This window comes from Sebastes umbrosus, chromosome 7, assembly GCF_015220745.1.
Source record: "Sebastes umbrosus isolate fSebUmb1 chromosome 7, fSebUmb1.pri, whole genome shotgun sequence".
NCBI classification, from domain to species: domain Eukaryota; kingdom Metazoa; phylum Chordata; class Actinopteri; order Perciformes; family Sebastidae; genus Sebastes; species Sebastes umbrosus.
The window spans coordinates 33123509-33138196 of NC_051275.1; the positions used below are offsets into that span (position 1 = coordinate 33123509).

The following is a 14688-nucleotide window of genomic DNA, read 5'->3' on the forward strand; positions in this document are numbered from 1 at the left end:
GCGTGAATACAGGTATATTCAGGCAGACAGTATGTGGAAAATAAAGCTGTTTTTTTTAACATTACAGAATGTAAACATGTTCTACTAGAAACACAAAATACAAGTATGAACCTGAAAATGAGCAAGATATGGGACCTTTAACGCATTAACGCAATCAATCTTCCGGAGGTTTTTCCAGGCTCAGTTTTAAAGCTGAAATTGAAATACACATATTCTTCATAGTGGGTTTTTTTTTATTAAAATAAAATTTTCCTTTCAGGTTATAATCCCCTGTCTGATAGCCTCAGTGGGTTTGTGTCTAGTCCACTGATCATGTGAGTGCTACATGTGAGAAAATCGTATCATAAATTCGTGAACCTGGTTTGATAGCTCAGGGCTCCTGCCCTTTTCTATCCATAGAATCATTGGAGGAAGAGAGAGGAGATGGAGGAGGAAATCAGTTGGTGTTGAGGCATCATGGCCCATGCCCGGCCAGTTGAGGAGGTTGTTTTTTTTCTTGGTTTTTTCTTTTATATATATATATGTATATATATATATATATTTTTTTTTTTTTCTTCTTCTTTTTCTTTTTCTTCCTTTCTTTTTTTTTCCTTCCTTTTCCTCATAACAAAATGAAATAAAATGAAATATTGATAAAGCAAAATGGAGAGAAAAATAAATTAAAGGAAGAAAATAAATAAATAAATAAAAATAAATAAATAAACAAATAAACATGTGAGAAAAAAATATGGACTGCTCCTTTAAAAAGATGCCGGTTTCCCCCACTTTTTCGGTCCGGCAGGGTGGATGCACAGGATCTTATAGACGTTTTCCTCTATTCCTCTTTTCTGTACTATTGGTATTTAAATAAAATTAAACATATTATTTTCTAAATATGTCTTTGTTAAATTTGTGAACATTTGAATGCAAAAACTTTTAATGACATGGGAACGTTTATTTCGCAACACCCCCATAAAGCGTCGGTGGTATCCGCTCCCCCGGAAGCGCCGGCGACAGAAGCAGAGAAACCAAAGCAGCAGCAGGTGGAACTGATCTGATCTGTCAGCTTAAGTGTGATAAAAGGTGAGTGTTTAAAGTACTTTAACCACCTACACTCTTACCGATTATTAGAATAAGTAACTCTCTTGTATTTAGTGTTAATTGGTGGTTTTAATGAGCTTTTGACGAGGGTCATATTGAGAAATTAACGTAGCTAGCTAACGTTAGCTAGTAGTTAGCAGCTAACGGTAGCTAACTGCTAACGTTAGCTGCTAACTCTGACCGCTATCAGACAAAAGAAGTGTCCTAGCAGCGACTATTGAACCCTAGAACCATTTAAAAGGTGTGTTTGATGTTGTATTTAAATGTATTTGACGTTTCTGTGGTGTTTAATCGACAACCAGATGCGGTATCTGGTTGATATTTGTGACATTAGTCATCGTAGCCTCGTTAGCCGAGTTGAGCTAAACACCAACACCAACGGAACACTAACGGTAACTGAACGTCCTCAGAGTTTAATATACATATACTATTAATATGTGACTGTATGTTGACCTGTAGATGTGTTGTGAAAGAATGGTAGAAATAATCTCAACTTTTTCATTTGTACTGTTTTTATGCAACAACAGCAATGAGGTTTATTTACATATTTTATTGTTGTTTTATTTATTTATTTATTTATTTGCACATATATAAAACTGCACAAAATCCAGTCAATGAAAAAAAAATAATAACAAAAAAGGAAGAAAGATCTAAACTAACATAATTTTAAAAATAGAACAAAAGTTAAACAACAACAAGAAGTACACAGAATGTGCAGAAAAACCAACCAAACAGTGGAAAACAATCCAATAAAAACAATGAAATACATACAAAAAACAATACAGAAGAAAAGAAAATATATCTTTTGACACCTGTAATTGAAGGTTTAAACAATCGTCAGACCCCTCAGAGTGTATTCACTCTATGTATGTGACTATTTGTTGACCTGTTGATGTGCTGTGAAAGAATGGTAAAAATAATCTCAACTTTTTCATTTCTACTGCTTTTATGCAACAACAACAATGGGTTTATTTACATTATTGTTGTTTTCCAAGACGTCTCTGCTACTAACAGCTAACGGTTAACACAACAGCATATACAATATATAGATCATTACACGGTTTTAAACATAAACATTCTAAATATGTCCCAGTTTATTTCCTGTTTCAGTGTATGTAAATAACATCAGCTGACAGGAAGTAAACATGGACCCAAACTGTTGCCTAGCAACGCAATTCCGTTGAAATGCACTAAAACAGAGCGTTTCAGACGAAGGGTAAATACAGGTATATTTAGGCAGACAGTATGAGGAAAATAAAGTGTTTTTGTTTTTTTTACATTACAGCATGTAAACATGTTTTAGTAGAAACACAAAATACAAGTATGAACCTGAAAATGAGCAGGATATGGGACCTTTAACTCATTAACGCAATCAATCTTCCGGAGGATTTACCGGGCCCAGTTTTAAAGCTAAAATTGAAATACACATATTCTTCATAGTGGTACAAACGCAATGTTTTTTTTTTAACATTAAAATAAAATATAAAATATAATAATTTGAGTTCACATAGCAGACACCCAATAGTCCTGTTTAGTCATTTTCGTTCCTAATTAACGTAACAAATCTTATTAGCGTTAATTAAACACTGTTTTGCTCCTACCTGTTACTCAAGATTTAAGATTCAAGATTCGAGATGTTTATTGTCACGCCGGTTATACAAGTACAATCATGTGAAATGCTTTTTGCTGGGAAGCTCCATTATAAGTTATATTACAATAATAAAGGGAAATACTTTGTACAAGGCATATTAAGAACATATACAGTATAAGATATATGATTGAGGTATTGCACTTGTTTATTGCAATTTTTGTGTGAGAAAGTGTCGTATGAATTATCTATTTAAAAGTCTGACGGCCTGGCGGAAAAAACTAGTGCTAGCACTGTAGTTAAGTACAATACTTGTGTAAATGTACTGAACTTGAGTACAAATTTGAGGTACTTGTACTTTACTCGAGCATTTCCTTTTTACTAGTATACTTCTACTTCACTACATATCAGAGGTATAAAGTGTACTTTTTACTCCACTACATTTATCTGATTCAGCTTTAGTTACTTTACAGTTTTTCATCCACTTCCTGTCCAGTGGCTTCTCACAGGACAGCAACGCTACAAACATGATGATCTTATTGCTATAGATTAAACTAGCCAACAGGATATAAAGGAGTTAAAATGCAAAATATACAATAATGCAGCAGTAATAGTATTTCAGAAACATCAGATATAATAGTAAAACACTGACAGGGAACATTTGAGTACACTCAGTAATTTTACTTTTCATACTTTTAAGTACATGTTGCAGATAATTCACATACTTTTACTTCAGTAAGGTTTTGAATGCAAGACTTTTACTTGTGTTTTCACAGTGTTGATTATTACTTTTACTTCAGTAAAATATCTGAATACTTCTTCCATCACTGATGACAGCTAATAGCAGGGTACAAGTTGAAGTTTTTAAATGCAGACCCTTTTTTTTTGTTTAAAATGACTTATTCAACTTTTTTTTCAATATCAGAAATTGCTGACATTAAGGAATAATGAGTCCTACTCGTGACAGCTGCTGCACTCTAAACTCTATTAAATCTGTAATTGAGAGTGGCCTCTGTGTCTAGTAAACTTACCTTATACAGCATGATTCTGCATACTAATTTCCGAGATTAATTTTGAATGTCTGCATGTGATATATGGTTTTTAAGAAGTGGATAGTATGTCATCATCTCACTCAGAGCTGAAGCAACGCTCCCCCAAAAATTCAACCGCTTGTGTGTTTTTATTTATTATAAATTTTTCATAACACAGTGGTGTTTTTCTGTTTGCCCGTTAATGCTCTTGTAACTGAATGGGAGGTTCCCAAATATTATGGATCCGTATAAAGCAGACATCCATTCATAGATTTAGATTAATTCATATTAAAGCAAAGCGATTATAGTTTTAAGTTTACATTTTTGGCAGTGCTGAACATTGTATGGTTTGTAAAATCTTTACATTAAAAAGATTTTTGCATTAAAATAAACTTTTACAGCGACTTGTTTTGATTCAATTCACAACAATTAGATTGTGTTTAATGGTGAGATGCTTTCAATTACTTGTGACCACAGTTTTCCTCTAGTTTTTAATTCTCTGTGTACTGATAATGATATCTTGCTTGTATTGATTCAGGTGCCCACAGGTAGGACCAATCCACACCGCCTGGCAGGCATCGGTACAGCATCAGTAACACTGGACAAGCTTGTAAGTAGTCATGTTTATTTTTAGATGTAGTGGAATATTGCCATTATCATGCAATGATTTTTTTTTTTTATCATATTAAAAATGATACCTGTATTATCGTGAACAATATGATATGGCACACCCCTAGTGGACAAAGCTGATGTGGTCCAACATTTATACAGTGAATATACAGCTGACTGGGTTAAGGATTATCTCTTTTTTTGTCCATCAATTGTTTTTATTTAAAAAAAAAAAATGAATATAAAACAATGTGTTGTGCAGGAACAAGGGCTGTCAGTCGATTCAAATATTTAATCGCGATTAATCGCATGATTGTCCATAGTTAATCGTGATTAATTGCAAATTTATCACACATGATTTATCTGTTCAAAATGTACCTTAAAGGGAGATTTGTCAAGTATTTAATACTCTTATCAACATGGGAAAGGACAAATATGCTGCTCTATGCAAATGTATGTATATATTTATTATTCGAAAGCAATTAACCACACAAAACAATGACACATATTGTCCAGAAACCCTCACAGGTACTGCATTTAGCATAAAGAATATGCTCCAATCATAACATGGCAAACTGCAGCCCAACAGGCAACAACAGCTGTCAGTGTGCTGACTTGACTATGACTTGCCCCAAACTGCATGTGATTATCATAAAGTGGGCATGTCTGTAAAGGGGAGACTCGTGGGTACCCATAGAACCCATTTTCATTCACATATCTGGAGGTCAGAGGTCAAGGGACCCCTTTGAAAATGGCCATGACAGTTTTTCCGTGCTAAATTTTAGCATAAGTTTGGAGCGTTATTTAACCTCCTTCATGACAAGCTAGTATGAATTTGTGTTATTATCGCGTTAACTTTGACAGACCTTGCAGGAACTTTTTTTACTGAGATTTTGTTTTTTTTATTACAGAATATCCTAGATTTGAATGGACAAGGCAGCCAGAAGTACACAGGTATCATCCTGCACATTTTATTCTTTCATAGATTATTGCCTTGTGTTGTCATGTAGAAGTGTGTGACAACATGTTTTTTATTTCTCTAATGTGTAGGCCACCTAGTGAAGCCCATTAAAGGTTCAGTGATGCCTGTGAAGAAGAAGAGGAAGCTCCCTGATGCAGATGATCATGAGCACAAATGTAAAATTACAAGGTAAACAGACACAAAGTTATAGTGTGAGTGAGCGTATGTCTGTCCTCTCTTGTCATCTACTGTATCTGCAGTGCAGGAAATCTCCCCCACTCAAGTTGTTTTTGTATCTTGCGTCCCATTAGAATTTTCTTCTTTTTTTTGCGGTGTATCGCTCAGTTTGGGTCCTAGGTGTTTTGTGGCATGTTGATCCAACCTCTAATGAGGATCTAGTGAGTAATAGGCTCTTTGCTTGAGAGGACAGTCACTGGCTGAAAGCCTGAAAAAGGACTAGCAGGGTTGTTTTTCACTGTGTGTGTGTGTGTGTGTGTGTGTGTGTGTGTGTGTGTGTGTGTGTGTGTGTGTGTGTGTGTGTGTGTGTGTGTGTGTGTGTGTGTGTGTGTGTGTGTGTGTGTGTGTGTGTGTGTGTGTGTGTGTGTGTGTGTGTGTGTGTGTGTGTGTGTGTGTGTGTGTGTGTGTGTGTGTGTGTGTGTGTGTGTGTGTGTGTGTGTGTGTGTGTGTGTGTGTGTGTGAGACAAGTCAAAGAAAATACATCTGTATGTGTTCAGAGTTTTGTTCCTTTCTGCCCTTATCAGTACGAGATGCATTTATTCATTTAAAACTGTTGTGTAATTTTGAACCTAAAGCTTGTGTCTGTGTTGTAGCTTCACCCGACCTCAGATCCGCGGTGCGAGGCCGATAGCTGAGAAGCTGTTCTCCAATAAGAAGTGCCTGGCCTGGTTCCACGGGTACGCCGGCCCCGACAAGGTGGTCGGTCCGGAGGCCATGGAGAAGTTCTGTATAGACATCGGTGTGGAACCAGAGAACGTGAGTCACCCCCGGCTGCTTATCCTTCACCTGGGCCCCGAATTAATCCAGGACTAGAGTCACTCCTACCTCAGAGTAGGATGCAAGTTATTTATGAAGCTTCATACACTGACGTCCAGCAACGAGGACGACTAGGAGACAGGGAGACGATATTGTTTTACACTCAGAACTGCCAAGTAGAAAATATGATGACATGGTCTAGTTTAGAGCTGCAATAATTAAGCGATTAGTTCTCAACTATTATATAAATTAATCGCCAACTATTTTGAAAATCGATTAATCAATTTGAGTCATTTTTTTAAAAGAAAAGTCCAAATTCTCTGATTCCAGCTTTTAAAATGTGAATATTTTCTGGTGTCTTTCCTCCTCTATGACAGTAAACTGAGTATCTTTGAGTTGTGAACAAATCAAGACATTTGAGGACGTCATCTTGGGCTTTGGGTCATTTTTCACCATTTTCTGATATTTTATGGACCAAACAACTAAACCGATCAATCAATATATATTGTCCAGCCTTAGTTTGTGTGCTCAACTCTCCTTCATTTCCCTTTTTACAATCTCTGGAAGCTGTAAAGAGATTACACAGTGTGACGACGACCCTGTGCTCATGCACCAATGTTGATTTTAAATCGGGATTAAATGTAGTGCCTCTCTCTTTCCTTCAGATTATCATGTTAGTTTTAGCTTGGCATCTAGAAGCAGCAAGCATGGGGTTCTTCACAAAAGAGGAGTGGCTCAGGGGAATGACGTTATTACAGTAAGTAACTTTTCATTTTAACTTTCAATTTTATATTGATTGAAATTAATGTTACAAATGAGACTTCCTCTTGTTCTCATGACCCACATTTAGTTTATTTGTGTCGGTCTATGCCGACTCCTGACTGTCTTTAGTTGTCAGTAAACCTGTCAGAAAAAGTGTTGAACTGTAGCTGTCTGTCTTACGTGCGGCCCTTCACCTACTTTCAGGTGTGACTGCACAGAGAGGTTACAAAGCAAACTGGATTACCTGCGCGGTGAGCTCAACGACTCTGTCGTCTTCAAAAACATCTACAGATACGCCTTTGACTTTGCCAGAGTGAGTTTGCTGTTTTTCTTGTTTGTTTGAAGAATAACTTAACACCCCCTGAAAATCTTGTTTTTGCTACCGTCTGGTGGTTTAACTTCTCACCTCTCGCCTGCAGTGATGTGCAATGAGTTGAGATTTTAATACAATGAATGTGCAGCATTTAAATATTACCTGAGAGCTCTGTGAGAAAGCAACCATCAGCCGTAGTCACAGGATCAAAAACAGAGACTGAAATTGTCACTCTGTCACTCACTGTTGTTGTCTTTGTGCCATTGTCATGTCTTATCAGGATAAGGACCAGAGGAGTTTGGACATGGACACGGCTAAATCCATGCTGGCTTTGCTGCTGGAGACAACGTGGCCTCTCTTCCCAGTCTTCCACCAGTTCCTGGAGGTAAATATCTTTTCTCTCGCAGCTTGTACAAGGACTGCAGAAGGTTGCGACACCAGTAGGTTTTCTTTGCACTTCCTAACTGCCTTCCCCCCCCATTCATCTCTCCTTCAGCAGTCCAAGTACAAGGGGATGAATAAGGACCAGTGGTATAACGTTTTGGAGTTCAGCAGGACCATCAACACAGACCTCAGTAACTACGATGAAGACGGAGCTTGTGAGTATACAATCAGCTCGCTAACATCTTTGATTTCACAGTAGCTCCACACTGATGGCCACACAGGCCACTTGAGCGGCGCGTGGCGGCTACCTCGCTGAACTGCTGCGTCTTTCACGCCTGTGGTGTCCACACCGGCAGCGTTTCTGCTTCTGGGCTGCTACTGCTTTCTACATAGAGTTTGTATGTCATGATGGCCATTTCACTTCATTATAAATGTCATTTATATTTATTTTAGACCGAAAAAGGTTAAGAAGTGTGTGGTCATTTGTAAATTATAATAATAACCCACAATTAAAAGCTGGCACTCTATTCATTTATGGAGCCGTGCAAGTCACTGCCCTTTCTACAACACTGTCCTGCAATTATTTCAGAATAAAAGCCTTGTGTTAACAAATGAAGGGATACTGTCCACAGAAAAATGCTTGAGGGCTTTTATTTTCGGTGTGGCTACTTTCACTGGTGGATGCAGAGAGGAAATCTCTCATTCAGCAGAGCAAGAGTTATACGACACTGCATGATGCAACACAGCTAATATGATAGCTTCCTTCATTTAGACCCTCTGGTTCTCTCCAGACATTCAAAGGTCAGCTCTGCCACGACGCTTTACGGACCTTAAGTGTAACTAAGTAATTACAGTAATAAAAATACAAAGATTTACCGGTATGATTTTCATAAATGCCTCAACTTTCCCAAATAATTTATGTAGATGTGGAAAAACTGATCCGCATTCATATTTAGAGACTAGTTTATGGTGTGTTCAAGTGCTGTTAGAATAAATGAGTTTGGTAATTGCCATCTGAAAGGGCTAAGTTATGTTCAGGAACACAATAACATTTAAATTGTAGTTTATCGACGGGTGTTTTGAATCGGCTGCTCCTCGGTTATGTTGTGGAAACGCTGTGAACACATCACATGGTAGCACGTGCAGGTTGGATGACTTAACATAACTTTGCTTTTTTCCCAAGTTGTTTAAAGGGATGTTAAATTGGTTAGCATGTTTGATTCAGTTGCTATCAAGTAGATGCGTACTTTCTAACCATGTAAGAGATGATTTCATAGATAAGTTAAAGCCATAAACTGCACTTTTTTTTTTAAATCAGACTTACACAGAGAGGAACGTCCCTGTCTGTCATACCAGTTAGATCATCACTGAAAATGTCCTGGAAAATGATCTCTGTGAACCATAAATAGGGATCATGTAGCACTGATCACTGTGGTAAAAGTGATTTTAGTTTGAAGTTTTGATCTCTGAATGAGAGTAACTGTTTATACTTTTATTCGGATGTGATTTTGTTAATGCTCTGTGCTCCATGATTTCTCAGATTAAACTGCTACCCTTAGGATCTATATTAATATAATTTATGTCCTTGTGGTTTTGTCTGCAGGGCCGGTGCTGCTAGATGAGTTTGTGGAATGGCAGAAATCGTGGTCAGCTTCGTAGCAGACGACGTCGCAACACCAAAAAAGGAGAAAGAGGGAGAGAAAACACAAACCACAAACAGGAGGAATCTCTGTATCGTTTAAGAAAAATGGAAAAACTGCAGTTTCACACATCCCACCTTGACAGACTTAAACAATTCACACACAAACATGGACTACAGAATCATCCCTGTGTGGGTACGGGCCTTTCTCTCACCGAGTCGACTTTTTATAGTGTTAATTTGGAGAAAAGAAAATGTTCTTAAAATAAGAAAACAAAATGAACTGAGAAGAGTTGTGGAATTTATGTTTTCTTGATAACTATTTTTTTCCATTTTGTGTCTTGTTTATAGATGTTTTCACAGTAATAAAGGAAATGGAAGTATGACGAGCTGGTTCTTAATAAATGGTACAACCTCTAGATTTCATTCACCAAACACTATAAGTACACACTGATCACACGGTGATTTGTAATGCATTCATAACTGGGCATCCTGAAGCAGAGTGATGCACTTAAGCAATGTTCACACGCCGTTGAAGTGTTGCTCAAGCGTTCGTTGACGTAGTGATGTTGTTAAATAGCTGTGGGAACCAAGGTTCTAGTAGTTTTGAATTTTCAATTAGTTTAAATTTTATTTTCGTTTTGACTGTTTTTCAGAAAGTTTTAGTTTTTATATATTTAGTTTTATAGTGATTTTAGTGTTTTTCAGCAGTATGTAGCTACATATACATGGAGAACTGTGAATAGTCATAATATTTGTTTAATCTTCGCGCTGCTTTAGTGAATCAATCATGGCATCGTATCATCTCCTGGAAGGTCACGTCTGTTCAGTTTCTGTAGTTCAATGTCACAAGACTTGACAGAAATTCTCCTTTTTCTGGTAGTGATATATTAGAGCTAAAAACTTAAATTAATTTGTTCATTTTGTTTTTATTGTTTTTTACCCCAGCAATATAGTTTGTTTAGTTAATTTTTCTAAAATGATTTAGTTTTTAATTAGTTTCAGTTTACTAACGTATTTTTCACTGCTTCTTTTTGTTTTAGTTGACTATAATAACCCCGCTGGAAATTGGCTAACGGCATTTATTTTTGTTAGATGGAACCGAACAGGGTGAAACAAAAAGATGATTGGTTGAAACTTCACCGCGTCGTTGGAGTGCTGAAAAAAGCTGAGACCAGATCAACTTTGTAGCGTGTCATGCAGCGACGAGTGTAATGGCCTCCGTCCTTTCCACGCTTCCCGTTCATTGTCTGTTAAAGCAGCCGTGCAATGAATTCTGGTAGTGTGGCGGCGCCATTTGAACTGATTCGCGTCATGTCGACCGCTCCTCATTTGCATAAAGTTGAGGTCTAGGCTACTTTATGCAAATCACAGGCGTCCGACGCAACTCGCCGCCTCTAGAAACTCACGAGAGTTTAAAACCTACCGTTTTGGATGCAGAATAACGACAGATTCAGCAACTGCATGGTTTATTTCTCACATCAAAAGTTTTCAGAAACACATTTCGGTGAACTATTTTCATAATATAAGAGAAGAAAGTTTCCAAACGAGCCGCCATGTTGGTTCCAGTTTGAAAGCTGGGAGCAGCAGCCAACGAGGGAGAAAGTTCATCCAATCGGGTGCCTCGTGTCTAGTGGCAGCCCATCAAGCGTCCAACGCTGGGGAGCGAGATGATCCCTCATGATAAAAAAACGCCCCTGTGGACATGTATCATTAAGGTGTCAGTTTGTAGCTTCATGTCTCCGACTTCCATTGAATATGACTTGTAGCCTGTTGCTTTAGTGAAGTGCCAGCTGCTGGATTGTATTGCTGATTGTCACTGAAACCTGAAATGGTGAAAGTTAACTGATATGATGGAAGAACGTTGAGTAAAATCACGTTAAATTATCCAGGTAGATATCTGAATTCATAATTGTGATCTAGTTTTGTTGTTCATACCAAAATGGTGTATTTATATCAACAATATTGTCAATATTTAATGATGCTGTGTTATAGTCCTTTTTAAAGCAAAGGTATCGATAGTTGATTGTAAGCTAAGTATGAGACGAGTGATCCCATGAAAAGATCCTTTAGTTTACTCAGTGGTTCCTACTGACGGTGGACCGGCCCTTTAAACGTGTCTCTGTTAAATCTCCATGTGGAAGTGCGGCCTCTCCTCTTTCTCCTCCCTCCCTGTCTCTCCTGTGTCCAGCGGCCCTGCTGAGGCGGCGGCCATGATGGCGTTGAGGCGTGTCAAAGAGAGGGAGCGCTGCTTGAGCCTGGGGGCGGGGCCTGCCTGGTGGGGGGCGGGGTCTGGAAGGTGACCGTACCGCTGGCCGTCTTCGTCGTACTGGTACAGGCGAATGACGCGGCTACGACGGCCTGGCGAGGGTGATGTTTCTCCTCCTTCTACGACGCCATTTTTCATTGTGTCCTCCTCTTTGTTACTTCCTGTCTCATCGTCTGTCTCTCCATCCTCCTCTCTCTTCGTCTTTTCTCCGTCCTCCACCTCCTCGCTCTTCTCATCCCTCCCTTTCTCCCCCTCAACACCTCCTCTCCTCTCCTTGTTCCTGTTCTCCTGCTCATCTACCTCCTCCTCCCTCTTCTCATCCCTCCCTTTCTCCTCCTCCTCACTTCTTCTCCTCTCCTTGTTCCTGTTCTCCTGCTCATCTGCGTCCTCCACCCTCTTCTCATCCCTCCCTTTTTCCTCCTCCTCACTTTCTCTCCTCTCCTTGTTGCTGTTCTGCTCATCTGCCTCCTCCACCTCTTCCTCCTCCAGTCTTTGTTCCTTCTCCTCCCTGCTCTCTCTTCCATCTTTCTCCTCTCCATCCTCCTCTGTTTCGGTTTGACTCCCTCCATCCTCCCCTAATAGATAGAAACCACTGGACTCTCTTTTTTCCTCTTCCTCCTCATCACACCCTTTATTCTTTTCCTCCAGACGTCTTCTTGCCTCCTCCTCCTCCTCCTTCATGTAGTCACATCCCTCCAGATAGGCCGTGGTTTCCTGCTCCTCCTGTCTTTTTTGCCGGAAGCTTCTCTGAGGTTTGGCAGGAGGAGATGTGGTTGACGACGAACTCGTCGTTTCCATGGTTGCACATCTCGCAGAGTCATCGTCGTCCAACACCTGCTCCATCTCAAAGGCCTGGTTGTCGTACATGGGCGGCAGGGTTGTCACGGAGACCTCAGGACCATGGCATCGTCGTTGCCGTGGTGATCGCAACCTTGAAGTCACTGCCCCTAAACACCTAAAGAGGAAATGGTGTTAATTACACCAGGCTGGTAAACATGCACCTGGCCATTAAAGGGGAACTACACCAATTTTCAAAATTCATAAATATAATTCCTATTGGCTAAGACAATCCAAAAATTATTAATAAACATGGACAACTTTCCCAAATCCCAAATCTAGAGTGCTAAAACTCAAACTTGTGATGTCGAAGGGTATAAAGTCTGGAGCTGCTCCTTAGACAATGAATTAGGAAAGCAAGTGGATAAAACTCTAGTTTCGGGATTTAGGAGAGAGTTGTTCATGTTTACTAATACTTTTTGTACTGTCTTAGACCATAGGAATAACATGTATGAATTTTGAAAATGGGCGTAGTTCCCCTTTAAAGCAGTTTTCAAAAAGCTCCCTCTTGCTAGCATTCAGCTTCTGGCAGCTGTCTCGTTGTTCGGCTGAACTCAAGTTCTGTTCTGTGGGAGAACCATAATCACCAAAACCAATATATCGTAACGTACAATGTCTTGAGAATTTACTGACAGAAAAACTGCAAAATAATTTAACAGAAGTGTCAGATTTTGGGAATCTGATCCCAGTATATAAAGCTGGGATGTACGGGCCATGAACGCACCTGAGAACATGAGTCCTGGTCAGAGCTCCAGCGCTGAATCCCACCACAAAGGTCAGCACCACTGATGCAGCGACAGCTCCTGCAAACTGCCCATCTGAAACACCTGCCTGCCTCTCCTCTACAGACCCGACATCCCTCCTGAACCTGAACGCATCACGCTGCTTATATTGACTGTCAGGACCCACAAGGAGCTCGTATTGCCAGAGTATCGTTCCCTCTGTGTGATGCAGGAGGCAGTAGTACATGCCGCTGTGCAGGATGCTGGTGTTGGGGACCACCAGGCTCCCGTCAGGGTGCATGAAGACGGGGTCCAGTTTGCTGTGGAAACCGGGGGTCTGGAGGTCTCCAAAGGGTGTGTGCCAGTACTGGACCACACCTACACATGAAAGGAGGAGCAGTTACAGGTGAGGAGAGCTGCAGGTGTATGCTGATGGTTTTACAGATTTCAGTGGGAACCAAACTGCTGATATTTATTAAAATGTTAATAAGATAACAGCTGCGTTGTAAAGAAGATAAATTGTTGGTTTTCCTTCATAAGTAGGAAAACATCCTTCAAAATCTGTCATGATTTCTATTTATGTACAGAAATAACTGCTTTCATCACTGATGAAACAAGGAGGCAGGACTTGATCCTCTTTACTAACCTGCGTTCTTTCCGTCTCCACAGTTTAAAGTCAGCTCTGCCTCCGGATGACCTTTGACCCTGCAGGTTGGTGCGACGGTGAGAGAGCCGCGGCCAATAGCTGCTCTCTCTGGATCTACTGAGCCGACCAGAAAGGCCGTGAAAGTTAACCACCTGGTTAACATTTTGAACCTTCGCAGGAAGTGTGAGAGTCAGCTGTGTTTTTATGGTTCACGTGCAGTAAATGAGTCAGTGACAGCTGGATTCACAGCAGGGCTACAGAAAAAAACAACCTGAACTGATTAAAGTTACTATACAGGTGAACTACACAGTGAAACCAGCAAAGTTACTCAAGTCATGCTCACACAGAACAGCAGCTGTCGTATAGAAGGCAGTGTGAAACTTTACAAAGAGAGACGAGTCAGAGTAAAATATTATATCACAAGGAGTCCAGTATGGTTCTGAAAATATTGGCCTTTCAGTAAATATCTGTCGACCTGTCATATGATGTTTTTTTTTAGTTAGCAACCCCTTTAACTAAACAGCAAGACTTTGAAGTAACAGACAAAATCTGAGTGATGATCCACATATAAAGTAGAGTATCTGTCATACGGTCTGAGCAGGTGATATTTACCTGTAACAGCTGGTATAGTTTCCTCTAAATGCAGCCGTGTATTCCTTTTCGTGTGTGAGCACACATCGTCTGATGGACGTGTTGGTGGTACAGTCTCCTCTGGCAAAGTGTAAAGTGCAGTTTCTCACATGACACCGTGGATGTCTTCTCCTCTGATGATGTTAAAGATTAATAGCATCACAGAGGCAGACACATTGTTTTATAAAACGCTTTTAGTTTAATTTATTTTGGTTGTTTTCAAC

General features: G+C 39.6%; 2 protein-coding genes across 3 annotated transcripts; one reads left to right on the top strand and one right to left on the bottom strand.

Moving 5' to 3' along the window:
- Window positions 1-943: 943 nt before the first annotated feature.
- Window positions 944-9746, top strand: dcun1d5 (DCN1, defective in cullin neddylation 1, domain containing 5 (S. cerevisiae)). Of its 2 annotated transcripts, none has more exons than XM_037776277.1 (10): window positions 944-1062; window positions 4238-4309; window positions 5220-5262; window positions 5359-5458; window positions 6100-6262; window positions 6928-7019; window positions 7229-7337; window positions 7618-7722; window positions 7837-7936; window positions 9325-9746. In XM_037776277.1, the coding sequence occupies exons 4-10, from the start codon at window positions 5391-5393 to the stop codon at window positions 9378-9380; spliced, it is 693 nt and encodes a 230-aa protein (XP_037632205.1). In that variant the 5' UTR covers window positions 944-1062; window positions 4238-4309; window positions 5220-5262; window positions 5359-5390; the 3' UTR covers window positions 9381-9746. The 2 variants fall into 2 exon arrangements, with proteins under 2 accessions (XP_037632205.1, XP_037632204.1); XM_037776276.1 differs by having other exon boundaries at window positions 946-1062; window positions 7834-7936.
- A 1739-nt stretch (window positions 9747-11485) lies between these two features.
- On the bottom strand, window positions 11486-13570 carry LOC119491654 (trichohyalin). Its single transcript, XM_037775805.1, has 3 exons — window positions 13191-13570; window positions 11974-12584; window positions 11486-11871 (listed from the first exon to the last, which is right to left on the bottom strand). The coding sequence occupies exons 1-3, from the start codon at window positions 13487-13489 to the stop codon at window positions 11486-11488; spliced, it is 1296 nt and encodes a 431-aa protein (XP_037631733.1). The 5' UTR covers window positions 13490-13570.
- Between the last annotated feature and the right edge of the window lie 1118 nt (window positions 13571-14688).

Coding starts and splice junctions, on each gene's coding strand:
- dcun1d5 (XM_037776276.1), top strand. CDS start 5,391: ATGCCTGTGAAGAAGAAGAGGAAGCTCCCTGATGCAGATGATCATGAG. Junction 6,263..6,927: donor TCGGTGTGGAACCAGAGAAC/GTGAGTCACCCC, acceptor TCTTTCCTTCAG/ATTATCATGTTAGTTTTAGC. Junction 7,937..9,324: donor CTACGATGAAGACGGAGCTT/GTGAGTATACAA, acceptor TTTTGTCTGCAG/GGCCGGTGCTGCTAGATGAG.
- LOC119491654 (XM_037775805.1), bottom strand. CDS start 13,489: ATGCACCCTGACGGGAGCCTGGTGGTCCCCAACACCAGCATCCTGCAC. Junction 12,585..13,190: donor ACCAGGACTCATGTTCTCAG/GTGCGTTCATGG, acceptor TTTCCTCTTTAG/GTGTTTAGGGGCAGTGACTT. Junction 11,872..11,973: donor GAACAAGGAGAGGAGAAGAA/GTGAGGAGGAGG, acceptor AGGGGGAGAAAG/GGAGGGATGAGAAGAGCGAG.